This window comes from Quercus suber, unplaced genomic scaffold, assembly GCF_002906115.3.
Source record: "Quercus suber isolate HL8 unplaced genomic scaffold, Cork oak 2.0 scaffold_69, whole genome shotgun sequence".
NCBI classification, from domain to species: domain Eukaryota; kingdom Viridiplantae; phylum Streptophyta; class Magnoliopsida; order Fagales; family Fagaceae; genus Quercus; species Quercus suber.
This window is the reverse complement of record NW_027069534.1, coordinates 1,417,308-1,441,787: the sequence shown is the minus strand read 5'-3', so window position 1 is coordinate 1,441,787 and position 24,480 is coordinate 1,417,308. Positions and strand designations below refer to the sequence as shown.

Sequence of the window (24,480 nt, the reverse complement as noted above, 5' to 3'; positions counted from 1 at the left end):
ACATAGAGCAGTGGATTGGTTTTGCATGCTAATGTTCTAACATGGTTTATACCTAGAATTGGACATGCACTGTACCTTCCTCCAGTGAGTTACACCTTAATTTATTATGGAATTGTTCTATTTCCTTTTTGCCATTAAATGATGACCAAGCTTTATGGAAAACTTAGATGAAGTGTAAAAGGAATGAAGTGAGGAATTTTTTTTTTGGATTTAGATTTAAGATTAATAAAATATATTTTTTAATTATTATTTTTCTTAATTATTCTACATTTTAATTTTAAATACATGAGATAATATAAATAATTTAATTAAGAAGGTGATGATTATAAATTTTTAGTCATTTTCCCGCGCTCGTGTTTGTCTTCCCCCTTTTAATTAGCGTAAAAATTATGTATATAAACCCTACCCCAAAACTAGTTACAAAAATTTCTTCGGAGAAAAGTAAAGACATCTCGCTAGCTGCATCATAAATAAGCATTTTAATTTTCCATTTAAAAATTGATTGACAAACAAGTAAGAGCAGTAAATATCACTCTATTGACTCCTTTAAACCAAACCAAAGGCAAAAAACTGGTACAGTAGCCGAAAAAAAAATAGCCTCTGATCTGGAGAAAAAAGAAAAGAAAAAAAAAGCAAAACGCTCAAAACCATCAGCTATCCAAACGCCGCATCAAAGCTGATGCTTTGAAAGCATTTCAAAATTAATGCAAAACATTAAAAAAAATAATAATAAATGACATGACATGATGTTGAATTGACTGTCAGCCACCAACTCTTCCGCATTCGCCGCCGTGTTGCTCGTGGTGTTGCCCCCTTGCTTGTAAGCCAACCCAACCGGTGAACCGTTTTTGTTTCCGAGTGAAGCAAAAGCCGGGAAAGCTTAAGTTTTAAGTGAAATTGTGGAATTGTCAAAATTCTCGCTTTTAAGTTTTAAGTGAAATTGTGGAAATAAATGCTGCGCATTGTCGGAGCTTAGGAGCATGCCCATTCTTTCGCTTTTAAGTTTAATTAGATTATCAAATATCTCTTTCTCAGATAGATTGAGCTCTGCTCGGCGCGGAGACCTAAAGAATAGCATTTTGTTAAGAAGAGAATTAGGTAAGCTAAGCTAAGCTTCTTTTAAATTCATCAACAAATTGGAATGGGACGATCTATGCACAACTTCTCTCCACCTTATTGCGGGTAACAAACAGAACAATATCTATGGTTAATCTTTTTTGTTTTTGTTTTTGTTTTGGTCCCCTTTTGATACAATTTCTTTTCCTTGGTAACAGTGAAGAAAAAAATGCTGTTGCAGCTTGCTCTTGCTGGGAAAGTGGTATACCTACTGACACTCATTGTTTTGCTACTTTTTTTTTTTGTATTTACGAAAGTGGAAACGTAATCGCGGAGGTGGTCGCCGCCATGTCCAAACTACCAACCGTGTCAACGTCGTCCGTGGTGATAATGGAGGCGAAACCATCAGGGGTCAAATTGCTAGGAAATTCCGTGCCAATGTTGCCGTTGGTGAAGTCGGTGATACAACGGGCGGTCAATACTCTGGGGAAGTCCGTTTCGATGTTGCCGGTGATGATGACGGCGGTACCATTAACGGCGAAATTGCTATGGGTCCAACTTCACTTGCTGCCACTATGCCTTTCGAATTTAATTAACTATAAAGTTTTTAAGTTTTTTTTTTTTTTTAAAGTCTAGTGTGGTATTTGGCGGCTTGGCGCTGTTTATTTTAGCTAAAAAGGGTGGGTTATGTTTTGCAATTTTTTCCTGTGTAATGTGTTACGTGTAAGAATATAGTCAACGTGAAAGTGTCTACCTCACGTTAGACCATTTTTTTTTCCTTATTACCGCCTCTTGAAGATTAGTGTTACGTGTAAGAATTCTGGTTATTTATGCATAATTTTTGTAATTCTTCGTCTGAATGGAACCAATGGGTAATTGTCATTGAACAGATGCAATAATTTCACTATGCTATGAGCTGATCTGATTGGCCAATTCATTATCACAAATTCCACATCTGAATAGTATTTAATTAAGACGGGTTTTGCTTTTATCCGATCCGAATTGCGGTAATTTAAATATTAATGACATGTCTCATCTTAAAATGACATCATATTTTTGGAAAATGCTAAACGTTTCTTAAGCACTTTTGTCTAAAACAGCGCTTCCAAAAATTTTTGGAAAGTCAAAGTTATGTTCCGCCCAACCTTATGAATCTCTCTATGTCTATCAGTCTCTCAAAATCTCAGTACACCGATTTTCACCGAGTCAGCTCGGAATTCCAATATTATTGCAGGACATAGAGAATCTGTAATGGCCTATTTGGATGGAAGAGCATGGAGGAGGGCAGAAGAGAATAGAGTAGACTTGGCTAAAATTAAGTCAATTGTGTGTTAAATCTTCTCTACTCTCTCTCAATTCAAATGGACAATAAGATATCATCATTTTACTGAATTTATTGCTGGAATTTGTTTAGTATTCTATGTTTGATTATTTCGGCGGGATCTCTTTGGTTTTGGGTTGATTTCGTTTTTGTAACTATGAAGTTATGCGATTTTGATTGGAAACTATGAATTTCTTTTCGGTAGTTATGTGCGTGGAATTGGTGTTGAGGCGAAATTAGATTGCATTTGCTAATTTGAATGGTTGACTTTTTCGAAAATGTTTCGCTTTAGAAACAAACGCGCTACTTTTCAATTCAATTCTTTTTAAAGGCTTCATTTTTATTATCGTTTTTGATTTTTTGGTGTTCAGATCTGAGACCGGAGCGAAGCGTTTTTCCGTGAAGCCATGGCTGTGGCGTGTCTCGATCCTATGTATTAATCTGTTATGGATTTTTTTCTCTTTCGGAAATTTTTTGTGAGGTAAAGATGTGTTTGGAGTTTGGTTGCCCAGAAAACCGTCTGGTAAAAGAAATTTTTTGTTTTTGAATCGAAATTTTTGTTTTTGCTGCTTGCTTGATGTCAATTTAAATCTCTGAAGTTTCTAAAGTTTTACATTTCAAATGAATAGTTTTCTTTTTTGCACTTGTAATAAAAAATTTATTTTGATTTGAAGCTTCTGGTTCTGTGTTAACGGCAGAGGGAGAATGGCTCAACCGTTGCACATTTTCTATAATCAGTGTCCTTTATTTTGGTTTCTATAGAATTGTATTACTAAAATCGCATACCACTAATATATATGTAGCGTTTGTGATTATCTGTACTACTGATCGCAGGTTCGTTTTATAAAATGCTTTTCTAATAAATCTGTTATTATTGTAGGTTCCTGTGTTGGAAACGCCTCATGATTCAGGATTTGAGATTGAGAGCAATGCTATAGCACGTTATGGTAAAGACTATAGACTTTCTTTCCCTAACCCATTAATTTTGGCGATCCTCTGAAGATGGTTATGTTGGAACTTATGGGCTTTTTATCTGTTGCTGCAGGCACTCGCTTGAAAGCTGACAATCCTCTATATGGCTCTTCTCATGTTATGTTGGAACTCACGGGCTTTTTATCTGTTGCTGCAGGCACTCGCTTGAAAGCTGACAATCCTCTATATGGCTCTTCTCATATTGATTATGTGAGACTGTTATTACTACTGATGCTACTCTCTCTCTCTTTCTCTCTCTCTCTCTCTCTCTCTCTCTCTCTCTTTGTGAATGCGTGTGTTATGATGCTTATTATTATGTATGCTTGAATTTTCTGGTCCACATAGAGCAGTGGATTGATTTTGCATGCTAATGTTCTAACATGGTTTATACCTAGAATTGGACATGCACTGTACGTTCCTCCAGTGAGTTACACCTTAATTTATTATGGAATTGTTCTATTTCCTTTTTGCCATTAAATGATGACCAAGCTTTATGGAAAACTTAGATGAAGTGTAAAAGGAATGAAGTGAGGAATTTTTTATCTTGATGTAAAATAAAAATCAATGTGTGAGTTCAAAATCACTTTTGACATTTTGTAATTCGAATCTAGACTCAGGTTATAAAACTAGATCATGGAGTTAAAATTTGCGGGCATGTCTCTCCAATGCCAGAAAATTAACCTTTTTCCTGGAAAATTTGTCTCTCTCAACCCCACCTCTGTCTTCTAGCTCTAGTTTCATAGAGAAGTTGTAAGAGCTCTGGATTTCACTTATTGCTGAGATTTGTTTAGTATTTTATGTTTGCTTATTTTTGTGTGTTGGGGGGGGGGGTTGGTTCTTTGTTGGGATACACACACAAAATCTGATTTCAATTAAATTCTTTTTAATGGTTTCATTTTTGTTTTTCAATTAAATTCTTTCTAGAGGCTTCAATGCCTCTGGCAAGTAAGGATTGATAGTGAATTCATTGTCAATTCATCCCTCTGTTATTCGCTTTTGCCCTGTTTGTCTTCTCTGGGCTTGCTTTTCTTTGGATTATTTGTGTTTCAGATTGTTTCCCCGTCTCTGTTGTGTTTCCGTTTTCGTATCAGTCCTCTTCTTATTTATCTTTCACTTTGTTCCCTTAGTCTTCTTCGTCAATCCTCTTTTTGTTTCCTGTTTATAAGTTCTCTTCATATTTTCTGTTTTCGTTAGTCTTACGAATTTCAATCATCTTTTACATCGTGTTGATTTTGTCTTGACTTATTATTTGTTCTTGATCCATGTGCATACTTTACGATTTTAATTTTTTTTTCCCTTGGTTAGTGTCTGACAGCCACTTTCAACCAATTCATTATTAAATTTTATTGCTTCTACTTGGGTGTGCTAGCACGCCAAATCCTCTGGCTCTGCATGTTAAGGGCAGCAGGAGACTGGCTCAACTGTAGCACATCTTTGTGGTAAAGATGTGTAATGTGTTTGGTTGCCCAAAAAACTGATTGGGAAAAGAAAAGTTTTGTTTTTGAATTTTATTGAATCTGACTAATTATGACCATATTTCGTTAGCCTTGTTAGTTAGCAATTACTATAAAATTGGTCACAAATCTGATTGCTTTGCATATATTGCTGCTTGTTTGATGTGAATTTCAATTTTTGAAGTTCTTAAAGTTTTGCATTTCAGATCAAAAGATTTTCCTTTTTATTTTTATTTTTTTGAAGATACAATGAAAAATTCTTTATTTATTTCTTTTTTAAATATCTTGGTTTAAAATTGTTTAGTATTCTGACCCAATTTAGGACTAAGGATTCTGAATTTGATGGTTCTAACGTGCCAATGAGGTCTGGCTCAAGTGGCAGTTCCTTGTCCCATATGAATGTCGTGGATGCTTGTGTATCTTACCAATTAAATAAAATAATAATAAAGAGAGATAATATTGCTTTATCTGGGTGTGCTACCACACCAAATCCTCTGGTTCTGGATGTTAAGGGCGGAGGGAGATTGGTTGAACCGTGGCACATTTACTATAGCCAGTGTTCTTTATTTTGGTTTTGATAGAATTGTATTACTCTCTTTTTTCCCCAATTAAAGGCTGCATTTGGATGCTTATAATTGTGAAAATCCCTAGTGTGCATATGCAACTACAGGAAACCACCGTTGAATCCATTAACCCATCACAATTGATTAATCTTGTTTGTTTCTGGATTGAATGCATTTGTAATTTGTTGCTCTTCCTTTGCTAATAAGGCTGTATGATCTATATTGCAGATCTTGCATGCAGTGAAGACAAAGAAAAATTCATACAAGACACTTATCACTGCAGAATACACCTCTGTAAAAGTTGAACTGGCCCCAAATTTTGAGATGGGTGTCTCTAATAAACCTCTTGAGTTTATCAAGATGAAACCTACTGGGAAGGTATAGTTCTATATTGTAAAATTTGCGGTAATCTATACTCCACTAATTGCATGTTAGTTTTATGAAAGGCTTTCCTAATAAATCTGTTACTCTTGTAGGTTCCCGTGGTGGAAACACCTGATGGTCCAGTATTTGAGAGCAGTGCCATAGCACGTTATGGTAAGACTATAGACTTTCATCCCCCACCCATTAATTTTGGTGATCCTCTAAAGATTGTTATTTTGGGACTTAATGAGCTTTTTATCTGTTGCTGCAGTTACTCGCCTGAAGCCCTGAAGGCTGACAATCTTTTATATGGTTCTTTTCATATTGATGATTGAGATGTTTATAACTACTGATGGTGATCTCTCTTTCTGCATGTGCGTGTGTTATGATGCTTATTGTTACATATGCATAAATTTTCAGGTCCACATACAGCAGTGCAGTGGATTGATTTTGCATCATTTGAGATTGATGCTAATATTCTAGCATTTTATAGACCTAAAATTGGACGTGCAGTATACCTTCCTCTGGTGAGTTGCATCTTATTTTATTAGGGAATTGTTTTAATTCTTTTTTGGCATCTAAATGATAGTGTAAAATCAAAATTAATGCAGGCTATATATATCCAGATCAAATTCTGTTTTGATTAAACCAGATCAATTTCTGTTTCAAGTTCTTGTTTTGTTGGCTTTTCTTGCCCTTTTTTGTTGTGCGGGGGTGTGTATATGCATGCTTGTGTACTACCCAGTCGCAGATTCTTTGGCCCTGGGAAATCTACAGGACATAGAGGCTAGGAGAAGGGTTGACGATGATCACAATGATACCATTTCTCTTATCGCTAACCAAAGCCATCTTGAAGAAGAAAGTGGTCGGATTAGTCCCAGTAGAAATTCTGAAGCCTCAACAAAGTGTGGATCGATTTCTTTTCGTACTTTTGAGAGGGATGGGACTTCAATGGGGACATTTGTAGAACTGAGTCTCTTCTCTCCTAGTCGAGATACAAGCAACCCCACCAGGATCTCCTCCGCTTCTTGGCTGGCCTATGCGCCCTCCTACACAAGTTCTTGGACCCTAAAAGCAAGTGAGAAACCGAGTACTTGGTGAATATCAATTTTGAGGTAAAGAAAAACTGATTGTAAAGGGTTTAGCTGCAATAAGGATTTTAATTCTTGGTTTGTTTTCTAATTTTAGATACGATGGTTTTGTTTGAAGGAATTTATGATCTGTGTTTCTCTTTTTGTACCATTTCTATAACCATGTTTTCCCTTAATTTTCCGTTCTTGCGCTTATACTTTCAATGAAGGCATATATTCATGTTAGATAGGAATTTGGTTGGTACAACTTGTGTCATCTGCACTTTCTTGAGTATTATTTTATATTGATGTTTCTTGATAATCATGGATCATCTTTTTGCTGTTGGTAAAGATATGTTCGTGGGATGAAAAGTTGGGTGACATCCATTCCATTACCAGTCATGTGAATATTCCAACATGTCGTGATAGCAAACCTAACTTGCAGGGCTCTAACAAATGCCTACCAGTTAGTGAACAAGCTTAGCTTCCTCAGCATCCTAGAACCAAAACTAAGCTTTCTTCATCTATGTGATAAGAATATAAGATGAAATAAGGATCCATTAATGGACTAATTAGTGTGATATAGAAATAAAAGAATTCATTGGCCAGGATGCACTTCCTAACAAAAAATAAAATCCTCGATAATAAAAAAAAACATTAGGAATAAAATCCTCGATAAACAAGTAAATTCTGGATGGCTCAAAACTATGTTTTCTAATTCTTCTTTCTAACAACGGTAGATGCACTGACAGAAGATGGAGGAGTACCTATCGCAGAGTCCTTCACCACCAGGATGTTTTGCAGCGCACCTGTCTTTGCAATTATCGGCACAATATCCCATACCATCAATACATAAGTTTTTGGGAGGACCACCACAATTGTAATAATTTATAACACAATCTTGCACCAGTTCCTACAGTTGCGCAATATGCGTAGCCACCAGGATGCTTTGCCTTGCATGCTGAATTGCGTTCTTCATCGGCGCTACCAACACAGCCACAGAAACTTTCTTCTTGCTTCTGTTTTTTTTTTTTTTTGAATAAACGGCAGAAATTTATTCAAATGAAGAGTAAAAATGTACAATAGCAAGGCAGCAACAGGGAGAGCCGAAACAACCTGACTAGTTACAATAGCAGCTAAATGAAAGATTACAACAAGGAAAGCCAAAGAACACAAAGTTATCTTACAACCTCAAGGCAAATTTCCATAATTAGTTTCCAAATATTCTATAGCATGAGCTGCAGCAGACCTGGCTAGAAAAGAGGGGTCATGACGTGGAGTACCATAGCGAGCTTCATTCCGTTTATTCCATATCAGCTAACTGGTTGTGAAAAATATTGCAATCTCTGGGTCATTTTTCCTTTGCATAACTTGATCAGCCACATCCACAAATGAAAGATTTGTGGAATGAGACATAGTCCTCCATAAGCATGTGGACTTCCAAACCATATCAAAATATGTACAGCTTAGCAAGATATGGTCCGTTGACTCCACCCCACCCGCACAACAATCACATCTAGCATCCAACAATATTTTTCTTCTAGCAAGATTAACCTTTGTGGGCAATATATCTCTACAAGCTCTCCAAATAAAGGTTTTGATTTTATTACATACCTTGGCCGCCCAAATCGCTTTCCAAGTTTTATTGCACTGTGAGTAATTGGATGGTTGGCCATGAAAAGATCTCAATTGTTGAGTTTGTATCATATTGTATGCACTTTTACCGAATATTCACTCGTGTTTGTGTATGCTCAAGTTTGGATGTCTTGCACCACTCTATTGCTCAAAGGGATGGCTTTAATAACTTCGGCTACATGTGGGAGAAATACATGATCAATCATGGATACACGCCAAGATCTAGTAATTGGATCAATGAGGTTATCCACTGTGGCCGTTGTTGACATTGTGGAGCATGGAGTTACCACTTTGAATGATGGTGGAGTTGGAAGCCATCGGTCTTACCAAATTCGAATTTTATTTTCGTTTCCTACTCGCCATCTCAAACCGCTATCCAAGACAGATCTAGCAGCCACTATACTTCTCCATGCAAAACTCCTTGAATTTGGTGAAGGAGCATCTAAGAAAGATGTGTTGGGAAAGTACTTTGATTTGTAGACTCGATAGAACAAGGAATGGGTATTTTTCATAAGTCTCCATCCTTGTTTGGCTAACATGGCTAAGTTGAAAGAATGAAGCTCTTGAAACCCAATCCCTCCCATTGACTTGGGCATATAAAGTTTAGACCAACTCAACCAGTGAACTTTCCTTTCTTGCATCTTTTGACCCCACCAAAATCTGCTCATCCTCCCTTCAAGTTCTTTAAGCAAACCTTTCAGCAACAAGAAACATCCCATGGCATATGTGGGGATAGCTTATGCCACGGCTTTAATCAAAATTTCCCTTCCAGCCTGAGACATCATCTTTTCCTTCCACCCCTTTAGTTTACTCTAGACTCTTTCAATGATTGGAGCAAAAGCTGCTTTTTTTGTTACGCCCCACTATATTAGGTAGCCCTAAATACTTCTCATATTTTGGGACTGCCTCTGCACCCAATGCCTATTTGATTACTTCTTGAGTCACAAAGCCAGTATTGCTACTAAAAAAAGAGAAGTTTTATCAGTATTAACCTTTTGTCCTGAAGTAGCCTCATATAAATGAAGCAAATAATTGACTTGTTGGTACTCCTTTGCTGAGGCACGACAAAATAATAAACTGTCATCAGCAAATAGGAGATGAGAAATACATGGATCACCTCTGCTAGCTGTCACTCCTCTTATAATTCCTTCTGTTTCTGCCTTTCTAAGCAACGCAGTAAGCCCCTCAGCACAAAAAAGAAAGAGGTAAGGTGACAGAGGATCGCCTTGTCTCAGTCCGCTTGAAGGCAAGATATAACCTGTAGGATTGCCATTAACTATAACAGAAAAATGAGCAGTTGTTATGCATGTCATTATCAATTGCACCCATTTTGCATAAAACCCCATTTTCTCCATCACCCTTTTTAAATAATCCCATTCGACCCTGTCGTAAGCTTTGCTTATGTCCAATTTAATAGCTACTTGACCTATCTTGCCCCACCTCTTAAAAAAAAAAAAAAAAAAAAAAGTACGATTGCAAAGTTTCATATGCAACTAAGATGTTATCTGTAATTAAACTCCCCGGGAAAAAAGCGCTTTGGGAATCAGAAATTAAATTTGGGAGGATAAGCTTCAGTCGGTTGACTAACATTTTAGATATGATTTTGTATAGCACATTACATAAGCTAATGGGATGATATTGTGTGATTGATTCAGGGTCTTTGGTTTTGGGAATTAGTGCTATGTGGGTATTATTTATATTTCTAAGTATGATACTAGAATTTAGACAAGATAGCACAACATTGGTCACATCAGTACCTACTATATGCCAAAACTTTTGAAAAAAGAAAGCAGTCATACCATCAGGGCCTGGAGCTTTTGAAGGATGCATTTGAAATAAGGCGAATCGAACTTCTTCTTGATGAAAATCTCTCACGAGCCCATCATTCATCTCCTCCATAACTACTCTAGGAATATGGGCCACCACTTCTTCAATAGCATTTGGATTTGAAGATTGGAAGAGAGTTGAAAAGTGTTGAATTATCACCCTTTCTGTCACTTTGTTACTCTATCACCGTACCATCCATTTCCTTTAGCGAGACAATTAAGTTTTTTTTTCCTCCTTGCAGATGCTTTCGCATGAAAAAATTTTGTATTACGATCACTTTCACGCAACCAACTAATACCGGATCTTTGTTTCCAATAAATTTCTTCTTTCTCAATTAAATTATGAATTTCATGCCTAAGGGCTTCACATTCAGCTCACGATGCATCCCTGTTGTTTTCCTCAAGCACTTGCAACTTATTTTGCTTTTCCTCAATTTTTTTGCCTAAGGAACACAACGAATTTTTACTCCAGGCTAACAACCTCTTCCTGCATTCTTGCTTCTGTTAATAGTAGTAGTAGCAGCTCCACCATTTCGTCCATACCTGAAATCCAATCCCAAGATCACGGTATGTATGACTCTATGTATATTGTCCATGTAGCCGTGTTTTCTTCTTGGGTTTAGAGTTGTTTTATTAATTGAAGGCTTATTTGTTTTGTGGTTTTTATATAGGGAATGAAAGTTCTAGGTCCAGATTGTCTAAATGGTTGCTATTCCTTCCTGGAGCTTTCACTTTTGGCCTTGGCACTTGGCAGATTTTAAGAAGGCAGGACAAGGTAATTCTAATACATTCTCTATCTCTCTATTTTCCCTTTCCAAATTTGTAGACCCAGACCCAGATATCCTAGGTTCAATTCTTTTGGATTACCTGATGCACGGTTCTGACAGGTGGAGTCGTGTATCTGTGGTTTAGTCCAGAGAGATGTGTCCAAAGGACCTACCATCAAACAAAAAAATTGTCTCTAGTCTTTTCTATTAATATATTTTTTGAATGACATCCATTCTATTACCACTTTTACGCCAAACAAGTCCCATGCTTATGCTGGTCTTTCTTCAGACGAACCTTAACCTTCTCAGCTCAAAACAACTCACCTTGAATAACAACATTCTTTAATCTTCAAACTACAATATAGGCCATTTGCGGAGGACCATTGTAGAGATTTCTTCAGCCCAAAACTGCTCTCCTCATACTTGTATCATATATGACCACAATAATGGGCCTACCATGATCAGGGTCGCCAATCACCATAAATTCAAATTCAATAAAGCAAACCACAATAACGTGCCTACCATGATCAGGGGTCAACAATCACCTTTAATGTTCACCGGGTACCTAACAAAAATTCACAATAATTTCAAGGAAAATGCTAACTAGTGCTCTCAGGGTACTAGTTAATAATTTATTTTAGGAAAGTTTTGATACCACTTTTATGGGAAATGAAAAAAGCTGTTAAAATATTAAATACTTTTTTTTTTTTTCATTTCCCATAAAAACTTTCTTTAAATGGATTATTAACCAGTGCCCTCAGGGCACTCGTTAGCATTTTCCTAATTTTAATACATTTTTAAATTAGCCTATCAATTTATCATTATTATTATTTTCATGACTCTTGTATAAGTTGATAGGTTAATTTAAGAATATTGTGAGCGGATTTCAGTTAGTTCAATTGGTAAAATATCTGGGAGTTGAATAAAAAATCTGAGATTCAATTTTATCTTACACCAAAACTAATTGGTGTCTTAGTTGGATGATTATAGGTTGAAACTCTATATATTAAAAAAAAAATATATTGTAAAATTATAACTGATATGAGCATCCTTACAAAAAAAAAAAATCATTAACTTAAACATTCTTAGCTTCAAAATACATACCTAAAAGATATTAAAAATAGAACAAATGAACACCCACCAAGGCAACAAAATATCAAACCAAATAGAGCTGAGATTCAGTATTGGAATATATGAGAGCACTTATCCTACTCTTGTTTCCTTGAGCATGGATTTAGCAAAGAGTTCATTGATTAAGGAATTTAAAGTATGAGTGCAGTTTCTATTTTGTTTTTTGTTTTTTTGTTTATCAAGTAGGGATCTTCTATTTAGCTCATCGATAGCTTTAGTTGGTCAAGTTATTATTCAGAATATTAATAGTATTTAAAGTATGAGCTAGGGCAGAGCGCTCATTCCCTCTTTGAAAGACTTTCTAGAAAATCTCTCATTATGTATCAATTGGTCATGATGTGTGAACTCTCATCAGTTTAATGAATCAATTTTCTGTTTAGCTTAACTTGTTCCTTGCTTGGTTCCCTTGTGAGGGAGGAGCACAGATAAGCATTATAGAACCAAGATAAACAAATCCTACTTTAAAAGACACCTATGAACAAGTTTTGGAAAACAATGCAAAATTTTGTTTGTGTTTTATGTTGGCCAACTTGACTTTTCTTTTGCCCACATTTTTTAATGCTATCAAACACAGGAAAACTTAGACATCAATCTTCACAATACATTTTTTGCCCAAACAAATGCAGGGCTATTTTTACATCCATAATGGTTTGCTCCATATCTTGCTCATGTGAGCCATTATGGGTGTGGAAATTGTTTTCCCAATCATTTAAAAAAAAAAAAAAAAAAAATCAATTTCAAGTATCATGCTAAGGTTGTTTATGAAGGCTTCTTTGTTGCTGGGGTGATGCACTTGGCTCCTTACTAAGGACGGTGAAGTCTTTCTATCTTAAATTGTGTTACATAAAAGGAACAATATAAGCATTAGATAACAGATGGACAAGCATCATTTTTATTTTTTTATTTTTTATTATATATATATATACAGGATAGAATTTCTACTATACTCTAATCTAATTTAAGTGTATATGTGTGTGAAACTCTAGAGACTTGAACTTCGGCCCTTACCCCTCACACCCCACACTTCACAAGCACTTATACTTGTGGAGTGACCACCACACCAAGGGTGCGCGGTGGTAGCATCATTTTCATTACAAAAGAGTGTACTCAAGATTTTAAGTGTCTGTAGTGTAATAACAATAAGAATGGATTAATAACTTAATTAAGTCCCCTATTTGCTGTTGAACAAGCAGCAAAGAGTATTTGTGTGCATATCTCTTACAATTAAATTCCTCTTTATTTTTCTTCTCAAAAAAAAAAAAAAAATCCTCTTTATTTTGTATTTTTTTGGGTAATATGAACATTCTTTCAATTCTATTGTAATGTTTTGAGTGTAAATATTAACATTCTGGAGCTAATGTACTATCGAAGAGAATAAATTGAGCATGGTTTTGGGAGCTCTCAAAGCTTTTACTGTGTTATGATAAATTCTTTATTTAGTGAAAGTTGGGATATATCTGATATAACATTGAAAATTTTGGGTTTGACCAAAGAGATTGGTGAAAGATTGATTGCAAAGATGAGGCAAAATCATTTGCAGATTTCATGGAAAATAGAAGAAAGAATGGTATGTTAAAATGGTCTAAAAAATCGACAATGAGCTGGTGACTATTTTTATATTCTATTTGAATTTTTTTAAAGTTCCTCTTCAACCAATTGTACTAAAATAACATTCACACGTTTTCTCATGGTCTTTCAACAAATACACAACAAACAAATTATCACAGGTAGAGACACCTACATGCGCTTGGCCACATTTTTCTTAAAATAATTTTTTTGGATACCAGGAACAAAACAGAAGACAAAAAATAGAGTCCCCAACGAAAAATAGCCTCCAAAAGAGAAACAAAGAAGCCCACTTTATTGCTTTTGGCACCCATGACTTACATTTGTTTTTATGCACTTGGCTCTTTAGCTTCTAACAACTATGGAATCCTTTTATTATAATTTGCAGTAGATAAAAGGAACGATAAGCATTATTTTGATTACAAAGAGTGCACTGATTGTCAAGACAGAGTTAAGACAGTACCTTGTGCCCATCAATATGAACTTGAAGAAGTCTCAATCTCTTGAGAAACAATCGCTACCATTGGATTTTCTGAAAGGCGTTGGAAATATAGAGGAATTTGAGGCACGTCCACTTGCATCACTCCCTCAAGAATTTGAACTACCTGGCCCATAGTTGGTCTATCCCTTGGATCATCTTGAATGCCCCAACAAGCAACTTTACAGGCTCTAGTTAGCTCTTCCATGATGGCATTTCCCTCTAATTTATGATCTAGTAGTGTCAGAAGGTCTTCCCCTTTGTTTACCGCAATTGCAACACGAGCTGGAAAGTAGTTACGTATCTCTTCATCATCACCATCTAGCATGTCCATATTTCTCCTACCAGATACCAGCTCGAAAAGAAGCTTCCCATAACTGAAAACATCAACTTTTGGAGTAACAGCTTCACCTGAAATCCATTCTGGTGCTAGATAGCCCCTAGTTCCCCTTATGGTGGTCAGCACACGACTGAAGTCGCGTCCAATTATTTTTGCCAGACCAAAATCAGCCACTTTTGGATTATATTCAGCATCCAACAATATGTTCTCAGGTTTGATGTCAAAATGCATGATACAATCTCTGCAGTTATCATGAAGGTAAGCCAACCCTTTAGCAATCCCAATTGCAATTTGATATCTTGTCTTCCAATCCAAAATCTTGGAAGCGTTTTGGAACAAATGAGATTCTAAAGAACCTTTTGGCATGTAATCATAGACAAGAAATCTTTTTGAAGCTTCTGCACAAAAACCACGAAGGCGAAGAAGATTAACATGTTGGATTGCTCCGAGTGTGCTAACTTCTGCACGGAATTGCTTCTCACCTTGCTCTAGACTTCTTATTTTCTTCACTGCAACAGTTGTTGAATTCGGCAACACCCCTTTAAAAACAGAACCAAAACCTCCCTCCCCAAGTTTTTGGGAGAAGTTTTTTGTTGCTCTTCGTAAATCTCGATACTTGAACAGAATCAAAGAAAACTCTAGTTCTTCCAGTCCACCAATGTAATGTCCCCTCCAAATAATTGCCAATACAATGCCAGTGAGAAGAATGAGCACAACAAGAACTCCAATAACCCAAGCAGCCTTTTTTGATATCTTGGTTTTAATTCCCACTAGCTCAGATGCTGAAATGCGAATATAAAAATCTCCACCTAACTCGTTACCAAAAGGAAGTCGTAGATTTATAAGCATTCCTTTGTAAATTAAACATTCATTATTATAAGAGTAAGCAAGACAATAACAGCTGCTTAAACAGTTTAGTATACATTCTTCAACATTTTTGACTGCTGGATAGTGTGATGCTTCTGGAAAGCACATGTTGGGAATCATGAGGAACTTGTCATCTGAGCATTGTAAAGGATCTCTTCTCTCACACCCTTCTTTATAGTCATGTAAGTCCCAATTTCTTGAATCCCTTGGTCTGAATCCAATCGGGCAAGTACAAAGAGGTACATTCTGCTGATTACAGATGCCATACTCCCCGCAGAAACCCACAATCTCACAACGTTGCTGAGGTGCCTTCCAACCCAAATTCCATTGGTGTAAATCCTCATCCCATACATAGAGAGTGAGCTCCCCGATGTTATCCAAAACAATTCTTGCGAATTTATAAGGGGAAACAACAGAGTATATAAAATAGCTTTTATTCTTACTGGAAACATATGATACATTTATGTATTGGTTGGTCAATTCTTTCCTAGACAGATTCCCACCATATTTATAATTATTATTGTAACTCGAGTATTTCAAATAATATAGTACCAAGTGACCCATTCCATTTTTTTCTAATTCTAATTCAGCGGAGAACCTGTAATTGTAAGCGTCAGCAGGTGAATTTCTGTTTCTTTGGTAAGTGTATTAAAACCAAGCCCCAGCTTGGCCCCTGGCAGCCACTTATCGGTTGTACCCTCAAAAGTCTGCCACAACACAGTACTATCTAATTTACTTTTTAACATAAAATTTCCGTTGTCAAGAAGCACTCCTACCCCTATGGTAGAAGAAGAAGAAGAATCATAAAGCACTCGATAGTCACCTCTAGCTCCTTTTTTTGTTACCAACAGTGAATCCTTAGAAAGTTCTAGTGCCATAGAGCCTGGCTCCAAGCCTAAGTATGTTAAATCTTCTTCCCAAGCCACTGTAAACTCTGCTATCAATTTATACCATATGCCAAAGTTATAGTGATGAGACTTACCAGGTCTGAAGAAACCCATTTCAAAAATTCCACTTTTGGAAGTAAGGGTCTGATTCCATGCCAGAGATTGACCTGGGAAAATTGTATCAGATGCAGTGGCGAGATGGGCTTTGAGTACTGACATGATGAGGAAGAGTATAGCAAAATGAGACCACCATGACACCTTGCTTGTGGTACAGATTTCCTGATTTTGGCTTCTTCTTTGCGCCATATTGCTATTGCAGATCTTACTATAACGAATATCAAGTGAGATCTTTCGGTTTTCTTCTTCTCTTTAATTTTATTTAAGTCCCTTTTTTTAGTTCTGGACTTTTAAAGTCCACAGAAAATCAAAGTCGTCTTAATGGTCCAAGAACATTGTCAAAGTTGTTGCTTTTTGACCTATGTAATTGGAAGACAGGAAAAATTGTTAGATATTTTGGGGTGGATAAATCGTGCTATATTTTTTCACATTTATTATAAATTCTATCATAAATTTAATAAAATAAGTAAACCTCGACATAAATATAAGAAATTTTTTTTTTAATTTTTTTTTTTTTTATGATTCTAAAGGACCTTTTACTCTGAAGTATTGAAGTTGAAATACATGTTTACAATTTCGAAGTTAAATATTATTACACGTAATACATATAGTCCGAAAAATATTTGTATGGTCTTTAATGCTTTTTTTAACATATACAATTTGTACTATTCAGCAAAAAAAAAAAAAACATATACAATTTGTATGGTCATTAGAGAGGCACGTGTCACTCTCATGAACCAATTTTACGTCATTTAAATAATCTTTTCTATATATATATATATATTTTAAAAAGAAAAAAAACTCCTCTTTCTTTATCTTATTTTATTTTTTTGGCTGAATAATATTATAGACCAGAACAAAATGAAGAATTACATACTTTGAAAACAAAAAAAGGACCAAAACAGCCCAATTATGTGTCATAGAATTAAACACTCTTAGCACAAAAACAAAACAACAGACAACATAAATTCCCAATCGGCAAGTAATGAAGAAAATAATAAGACCATTAAGGAAAAGAAAAAGAAAAAAAGACCAAGTAGTAAATTGATTGAACAAAGTTTGTAAAATGGTGGAAGGGAAGGGAAGTTTTATAGAATGGAGCAATGGGCACGAGTTCTAACATTCAGCAGTTTGATGGTCGTACAATTTTTTTCTTTAATATTTTAGATTTTTTTCATAATGCAGTGCCTTGAATTTGAAATTAAGGCTTTAAGTCGCATAGTTTTGGGATTTTCTTGTTTTTATTGTACTATCTAGCGCACCAAATGTAGGAGGGCCTAGTTTCTTCAAAAATTGGGGCAGTGCATGATAATGAAAACTAAAGGTCATATGGTTCAATAATATTTAGGCAACTGAACTTTTGGAGTTATGATCTAAAGAAATTGAACCTGCTAGTATCTTTCTTCTTAAATTGAATCAGAATCCATAGTTTTATTGAGCTAAGTTTTACACTAAAAAAATGTGTTTAATAGAAAGTTTAGATCTTTAAACCACTAGAAACATTCATCAACATGTGTTTGCTAGAAAATTTAATGCATAATCATTTTCAAATGATTTTAGTACCATGAAAGAATATAAGGCATAACTTTGTTGAGCTAAGCTACTATGGCTATTTTGCTTGACCCCTGAATAAAATTTCTGTCTCACCAATATTCATTTGTCCTAGGTGATAAAGAACTTTCTTGATACTAACAGAAATCTCATCAATGCATACTTCTCATCTTGATGGGAAAGGGAAAAACAAAAACCTAAGAAGGAATTCTTTATTTTATTTTATTTTTTTTATCAGTCTTTCTTACCTTATTATTATGTATATTTTGATATTTTTAAGCCCTCCCCCAACATTATGTATATTTTTATCGGTAAGTATTTTTTAGTTCAATTATTTTATTATTAAATTGTTACATTTTCTTTCAATGAAATACTTTTTTTTTTCTTTCCCTATCTTATTGTATGTAAAATCTAAAATAAATTTTATTGTCTGCAGCTTGTTGTTGGGCCATGGCAATAATTGTGGTGGAAACGATTCAGGGTATTGAAATGCTTATGTCGCCACCTGAGTTGTTTGATTCAGTGTGACCTAATGCATTAAGCATTGAAGGAAATGGTGGATATGGGAAGTCCACCCTTTATGCTTTTGAATGGATCATTGATAATGGTCTCACTATTGAAGAATTTTATCCTTTCAAATAGTATGATTATTGTTATCAGCCTCCGAAACTGTAATTAACGCGCCCTAATTGTTATTTTATTTGAAAGAACAATAGATGTATATAGAATAGCATATAATATTTAGACCAGTAAACAATTAAATCAGAATTAGTTATTCGTCTTACTTTCAAATTTTTGTTGCCAAACTCTTGATTTTTAATAACAATTTTTGATCTAGTCGAAAACATATGGGACCATTGCAATCATTTAGACTATGAGTATATTTGATAGACAAAACATAAATTGGGGCAGTGCACCAATCTTGTTTCATGGCTTCTGAAGTAGGCATTGAAAGTTCTTGCTAGACATATTTAACTAAAAAGACAAAGTTTAGATACAGTATTTTAGATACTGTTCCTAGGTATCTCTTTTAAAATTCTCCCACATGTCCAGTTCCTTAACAATGCAAGTGGCAAGTTAACAATCCGTATCTTTCTTTTTCTCCCTGTTGAAACCCAACCTGCTGGCAGGAAAGAAACAAGAAAACCTCAAATCCCATTGAGGAAAATGCCTATAAAAAAAAAGCCTTAACGGATTCTTTTTATTTTTTTTATATAAAAAAAGCCATAACAATACTTTAAATAATCTTAAATGACAACAATTCAAATCAAAGGGTAGAGCAGAAGTCCATTTTTTTAAGAGGAAGAGCAGCATTCATTTTACAATATTATTACAAAAAATTAGACATAAAAATTGACATAAATAACCACAACAAATATGAATTAAAGTGTTTAAAAGTAATAACCAAAAGATAAATTTAGTTCATTTCAAAAAAATTAATCAAGAAGAAATGATATGTATCATTGTTGTATGCTTTGAGAAAGGGACTTGTGTCATTGTTGCATACATTCTCCAGTTTGAGGATCCAACTTTTATAAAAACAAAATCACAAATAAAATAAATTCCCATTTGACAAGAGAAAATCATACAAAAAGACCAAGTCGTATAATTGTTTAGACCAGAAAGACAAACTTAGCCACTTAACTGTAAAATGGTGCAAGTGAAGGGCTTTTTGATAGGATGGAACAATAGATATGAGTTCTACATTCAGCGGTTTGATATTTGTATAATTTTTCCTAAATATTTTAGAAATTTTCATACCTGCAATGCCTTGAATTTGAAAGTGATGCTTTAATTTGCATAGTTTTAGTATTTGCTTGCTTTTATTATTGTTGTTTGGAATGTGATGAGTGTTTGCATTTTTTTCCCAATTTTTTCTTAACAGTTATTTTTTTGTTTGTTTGTTATTATTTGAATTTTCATTCAATCTTTTAGGCCGTAAATAGCTTCGAGATAGCTTTGGTAAATTTCACATAGAAATAAAAGACAGTTATAGCTTTGGTGAAGTGTTTCTATATTGTTCTGGTACCAGTCTTGCTTCTTCTCATGCGTGGGCAACAGACAGCAACGGCCTAATATGGTGAATCCCACACGGGTCATTATATGGGCAAAGAAATTTTTATTCCCAATCAATTGCAAGAAATTTTAGAGGCATCAGGATTAGGAAGCGGTTCTCCATTTAAAAAATAAATGGAGGGAATTCAAATTCTACTTGTTATCATGGGCTAAATTAGAAAACTGTAGGCAACAGAGAGGAAGTAACAAGAAGATTAATGAATATGTTGACAATGAATACAGTCTTGCTGTGAAACATTTATTTGAATTTCTGTGTTATAATGATGTGTCAACTCTGTCAAGCCTCTTCTGAAAAAAAAAAATAATAAAAAAAATAAAAAATAAAACCTTTGTCGAACACTGTATTAATGCTTTTCTGAACCAGTGCTCCTCAAGTCATGAGAACAAACCTCAGCATTAGATACCATAATCTAACAACAATTGGCAGGCAACAAAAGCCACTAAAAATCATGTATTTATTTTCCTTCAATAAAGTGGCATTTGCTCAAGTGTTTGCTGAAAAGCTCGGCATCATATTTAAATTGGAGGATAATATGATAAAGATGTTTCGAACAATTAAAATAAATCCAACCCCACTTCCACTTTGTTTGAGCTGGATATGAATACCCAAGTCCAACCATAAGGGATTGAATTTTGTGGCTCCTATCTAGGCAGCTGGCACCAGATGTAGGCAGGGACGGAACTAGGATTTGAAGTCGAGGGGAGCAAATATAATTTTCTTGAGAGAGGCAAATATAATTTTTCATTAACTTATTTTCTAAAATCTTAAATATATACCTATTATTTAATATTTTGAAAAAATTTGGGGGGGCCCACAGCCCCCCTCTACTTACACATGGTTCCGTCCCTGGATGTAGGAGGGCCTAACTTCTTCAAAAAATGAGGCTGTGCATGATAAAGAAATTGTTAAGAACAGAGATTAGGAACTGAGATATAGGGATTAAGAGAGAGAGACAATTACTTCGAGGGAACCAACCTCCTGAACTTAGAGAAGAAGAAGATAAGAGAAGTTGAGACAGGTTCAGCTAATTTTCTGGATAATTCCTCATTGATCATGTCAACTGAATCCCATTTCCCGCCTAAGCTAACCAACTAACTAACTGAATTCAACTGAACTAACTAACTGAATAAAGCTCAGCAGCAACTACTCAATTACTAAACGACCCTGCTAGCAACACTAACATACAATTCTCATATGACTGTATCAGTACACACAACATATAGCTACATGCAACAGATAGCTAGTGAAACAGCCGCAAAGCCTAACAGAAACTAAGGGTTGTACGGTTCAATGGTATTAAGACAATTGAATTATTGGAGTTATGATCTAAAGAAATTAAGGCTATTCAGCCACAAAACCAGTCAGCAGCAGATTGGCATTTTATGATTCCATTTGAGGTTTAACAAGAAACATGGCAAGGAAAAGAAAGTAACAAATACACATCAAACAAGTTGTTACACACAAGTGCAAATTGGTAGGCACACCTACATGCACTTGACTCCTTAGCTACTAACAAATGGAGTCTTTTTATCTTAATATGCGTTACATAAATGTGGGAAAGCATTTTTCACTGCAAAAGAGTTCATAAATGATAAAGGCAAAGTTGAGGCATAGTTTGTTTTACATTAATATGAACTTGAAGAAGTCTGAGTCGCATGGTCAACAATGGCATCCGTTGGGTTTTCTAACCGGCGTTGGAAATAAAGAGGTACTTGAGGCATGTCCACTTGCATAACTCCTTCAAGAATTTTAATTACCTGGCCCATAGTTGGTCTATCCCTTGGATTGTCTTAAATGCAACAACAAGCAACTTTACAAGCTCTAGTTAGCTCTTCCATGTTGGCATTGCCCTCTAATTTGTCATCTACTAGTGTCAGAAGGTCTTCTCCTTTGTTTATTGCAATTGCAACACGAGCTGGAAAGTAGTTACATATCTCATCATCTAGCATGTTTATATTTCTCCTACTGGATAGTATCTCAAAAAGAAGCTTCCCATAACTAAAAACATCAACTTTTGGAGTAATAGCCTGAAATCCATTCTGGTGCTAGATAGCCCCTAGTTCCCCTAATGGTTGTCAAAACTTGACTGAAGTCACGACCAATTATCTTTGCAAGCCCAAAATCAGCCACTTTTGGATTATATTCATCATCCAACAATATGTTCTCAGGTTTGATGTCAAAATGTATGATACAATCTCTACAATTCTCATGAAGGTAGGCCAACCCTATAGCAATCCCAATGGCAATATGATATCTTGTCTTCCAATCCAATATCCTGGAAACCTTTTGGAACAAATGAGATTCTAGAGAACCTTTTGGCATGTAATCATAGACAAAAATCTTTTTGAAACTTCTACACAAAAACCACGTAGGCGAAGAAGGTTGACATGCTGGATTGCTCCAATAGTACTAAGTTCTGCACGAAATTGTTTATCACCTTGCTCTAGACTTCTTATTTTCTTCGCTGCAATAGCTCTTGAATTTGGCAATGCCCCTTTAAAAACAGAACCAAAACCGCCCTCCCCAATTTTTTGGGAGAAGTTCTTTGTTGCTCTTCTCAAATCTCTATACTTAAACATAATTAAAGAAAATTCCACTTCCTTGAGTGCACCAGTGGAATGCCTCCAAATATTTGACAATACAATGCCAATGAGAAGGATGAGCACAATGAGAACTCCAACAATCCAAGCAACCTTTTTTGATATCTTGATTTTACTTCCCATTGAAACGCGAACATGAAAATCTCCACCTGACTTATTATCAGAAGAAAGTTGTTCTAGATTTCTGAGTGTTCCTTTGTAAATTAAACACTCATTATTATTAGAGTAAGCAGAACAAAAACAATTTCTTAAGCAATTTAATTTGCATTCTTCAACATTTTTGACAACCGGATATTCTGCTGCTTCTACAAAGCGCATATTAGGCACCGTGAGGAACTTGTTATCTGAGCATTCTAAAGGCTTGCTTCTCTGACACCCTCCTGTGTACTCAAGAAAGTCCCACTCCCTTGGATCTTTTGGTCTAAATCCTTTGGGGCAATCACAAAGAGGTGAATTCTGCTCATTACAAATACCATTGTCCCCGCAGATACCCAAAATCTCACAACGATGCGGAGGTGTCTTCCAAACTGAATTCCATTGGTGTAAATCATTGTTCCATACATAGAGAATGAACTCCCCGGTGACATTCAAAACAAATCTTGCGAACTTATAAGGGGAAACAACAGAATATATAAAATAGCTTTCGGATACGTTAACGTATTGGTTAGTCAATTCTTTTGCAGACAGATTCCTGCCATACTGATTATCATTATAAAATAATGACAAATAACCCGTTCCATGTTTTTCTAATAATGCAGCAGAGTAAGGCCCATCAGTTAGAGGAGAAGATGAATAACCACTTTGAAAGAAAATTGGATATATTTTGTAGGCAGTCCCTGGCAGCCACGTATTGGTTGCATCCCCAAAAGTCTGATACAATCCAGTATTATCAAATTTACTATTTAAAATAAAATTTCCGTTGTCAAGTAGCACCCTATCCCAATGTTAGAACCAAAAGAACCGAGTTTGCCTGGAAAAACAGAAGGCACACCTTTGCTATGAAAAACAAGAAACCATCCTCAGAAAACTGTAGTATTGGGTCCGAGAATGCACCATAAGCTTCCCAAACCACCGTAAACTCTGATACAATTTTATACCATATGCCTAGGTGATAGTGACGAGACGTACCTGCTTTAAAGAAACCCATCTCAAAAATTCCACTTTCTGAAATAAGGGTCTGGTTCCACGCTAGAGACTGACCTGGGTACATGGTATCAGATGCAGTGACAAGATGGGCTTTAATTGACAAGATGAGGAGAAGTATAGCCAAATAAGACCATGAATTCTTGCCTGGGGTGTAGCTTTCCTGCTTTTGGCTTCTGCTTTGCGCCATACTGCAATTGTAGAACTTAGTATGTGAGAGTTGTAGATTTTTGTTGCTTGGAGTAGAGCAAAATCATATCAAGAGTCAAGTGAGAGTTTTATGTTCTTTCCTTAAAAAAAAAAAAAAAAAAAACCCTCTTCTTTCTATTACAGATTAATTAAGAATGGACAGTGTTTATTACACAATTGTGTTTTACCCTGCACATAGGTAGGCTTTGATTACATTAGGCACTTGACCAAACCAAACTGTTGACTGTTGACATCTCCAAGTCTTTGGTCCCGCTCTTTAGATGTGGGAAAAAAAATTAATTTTAGAGCTGTGAAATTACCTTTAATTTTTTTTATAAAAAAATTATGTTTTTGAATTCTGGACTTTTTCTAGTCAACCGATGACATGCAACTGCATATGGAAATGGTGGAAGGGAAGAGCAGTTGTATAGCAGTATAGGATGGAGCAGTAGGGATGAAACTCTGAACATTTTTGTTGAAAACATTAAGAGGTGACAATTGAACTAC

General features: G+C 35.4%; 2 protein-coding genes, 2 long non-coding RNA genes and 1 pseudogene across 6 annotated transcripts; 3 read left to right on the top strand and 2 right to left on the bottom strand.

Moving 5' to 3' along the window:
- Positions 1–729: 729 nt before the first annotated feature.
- On the top strand, positions 730–1,916 carry LOC136067367 (uncharacterized). The gene is made up of 2 exons (XR_010628846.1): positions 730–1,182; positions 1,374–1,916. It is a non-coding gene; the product is annotated as an uncharacterized LOC136067367 (long non-coding RNA).
- Positions 1,917–2,099: 183 nt separating this feature from the next.
- On the top strand, positions 2,100–7,013 carry LOC112034062 (elongation factor 1-gamma-like). 3 transcript variants are annotated; one of them, XM_065773116.1, is made up of 7 exons: positions 2,100–2,382; positions 3,258–3,324; positions 3,423–3,559; positions 5,595–5,744; positions 5,843–5,903; positions 6,150–6,256; positions 6,341–7,013. In XM_065773116.1, exons 1-7 carry the CDS (start codon positions 2,308–2,310, stop codon positions 6,374–6,376), a joined length of 633 nt encoding a protein of 210 aa, XP_065629188.1. In that variant the 5' UTR covers positions 2,100–2,307; the 3' UTR covers positions 6,377–7,013. The 3 variants fall into 3 exon arrangements, with proteins under 3 accessions (XP_065629188.1, XP_023922617.1, XP_023922616.1); XM_024066849.2 differs by lacking the exon at positions 6,341–7,013 and adding an exon at positions 6,001–6,041 and having other exon boundaries at positions 2,101–2,382; positions 6,150–6,241; XM_024066848.2 differs by lacking the exon at positions 6,341–7,013 and having other exon boundaries at positions 2,101–2,382; positions 6,001–6,241.
- Positions 7,014–10,748: 3,735 nt separating this feature from the next.
- On the top strand, positions 10,749–18,630 carry LOC136067384 (uncharacterized). Its single transcript, XR_010628852.1, has 3 exons — positions 10,749–10,827; positions 10,932–11,035; positions 18,401–18,630. It is a non-coding gene; the product is annotated as an uncharacterized LOC136067384 (long non-coding RNA).
- Positions 13,999–16,705, bottom strand: LOC112034063 (G-type lectin S-receptor-like serine/threonine-protein kinase At2g19130). Its single transcript, XM_024066851.2, has one exon. It carries the CDS (start codon positions 15,971–15,973, stop codon positions 14,198–14,200), a length of 1,776 nt encoding a protein of 591 aa, XP_023922619.1. The 5' UTR covers positions 15,974–16,705; the 3' UTR covers positions 13,999–14,197.
- Positions 18,631–21,413: 2,783 nt separating the features above from the next.
- LOC112034064 (G-type lectin S-receptor-like serine/threonine-protein kinase At2g19130) lies at positions 21,414–23,573 on the bottom strand (annotated as a pseudogene).
- Between the last annotated feature and the right edge of the window lie 907 nt (positions 23,574–24,480).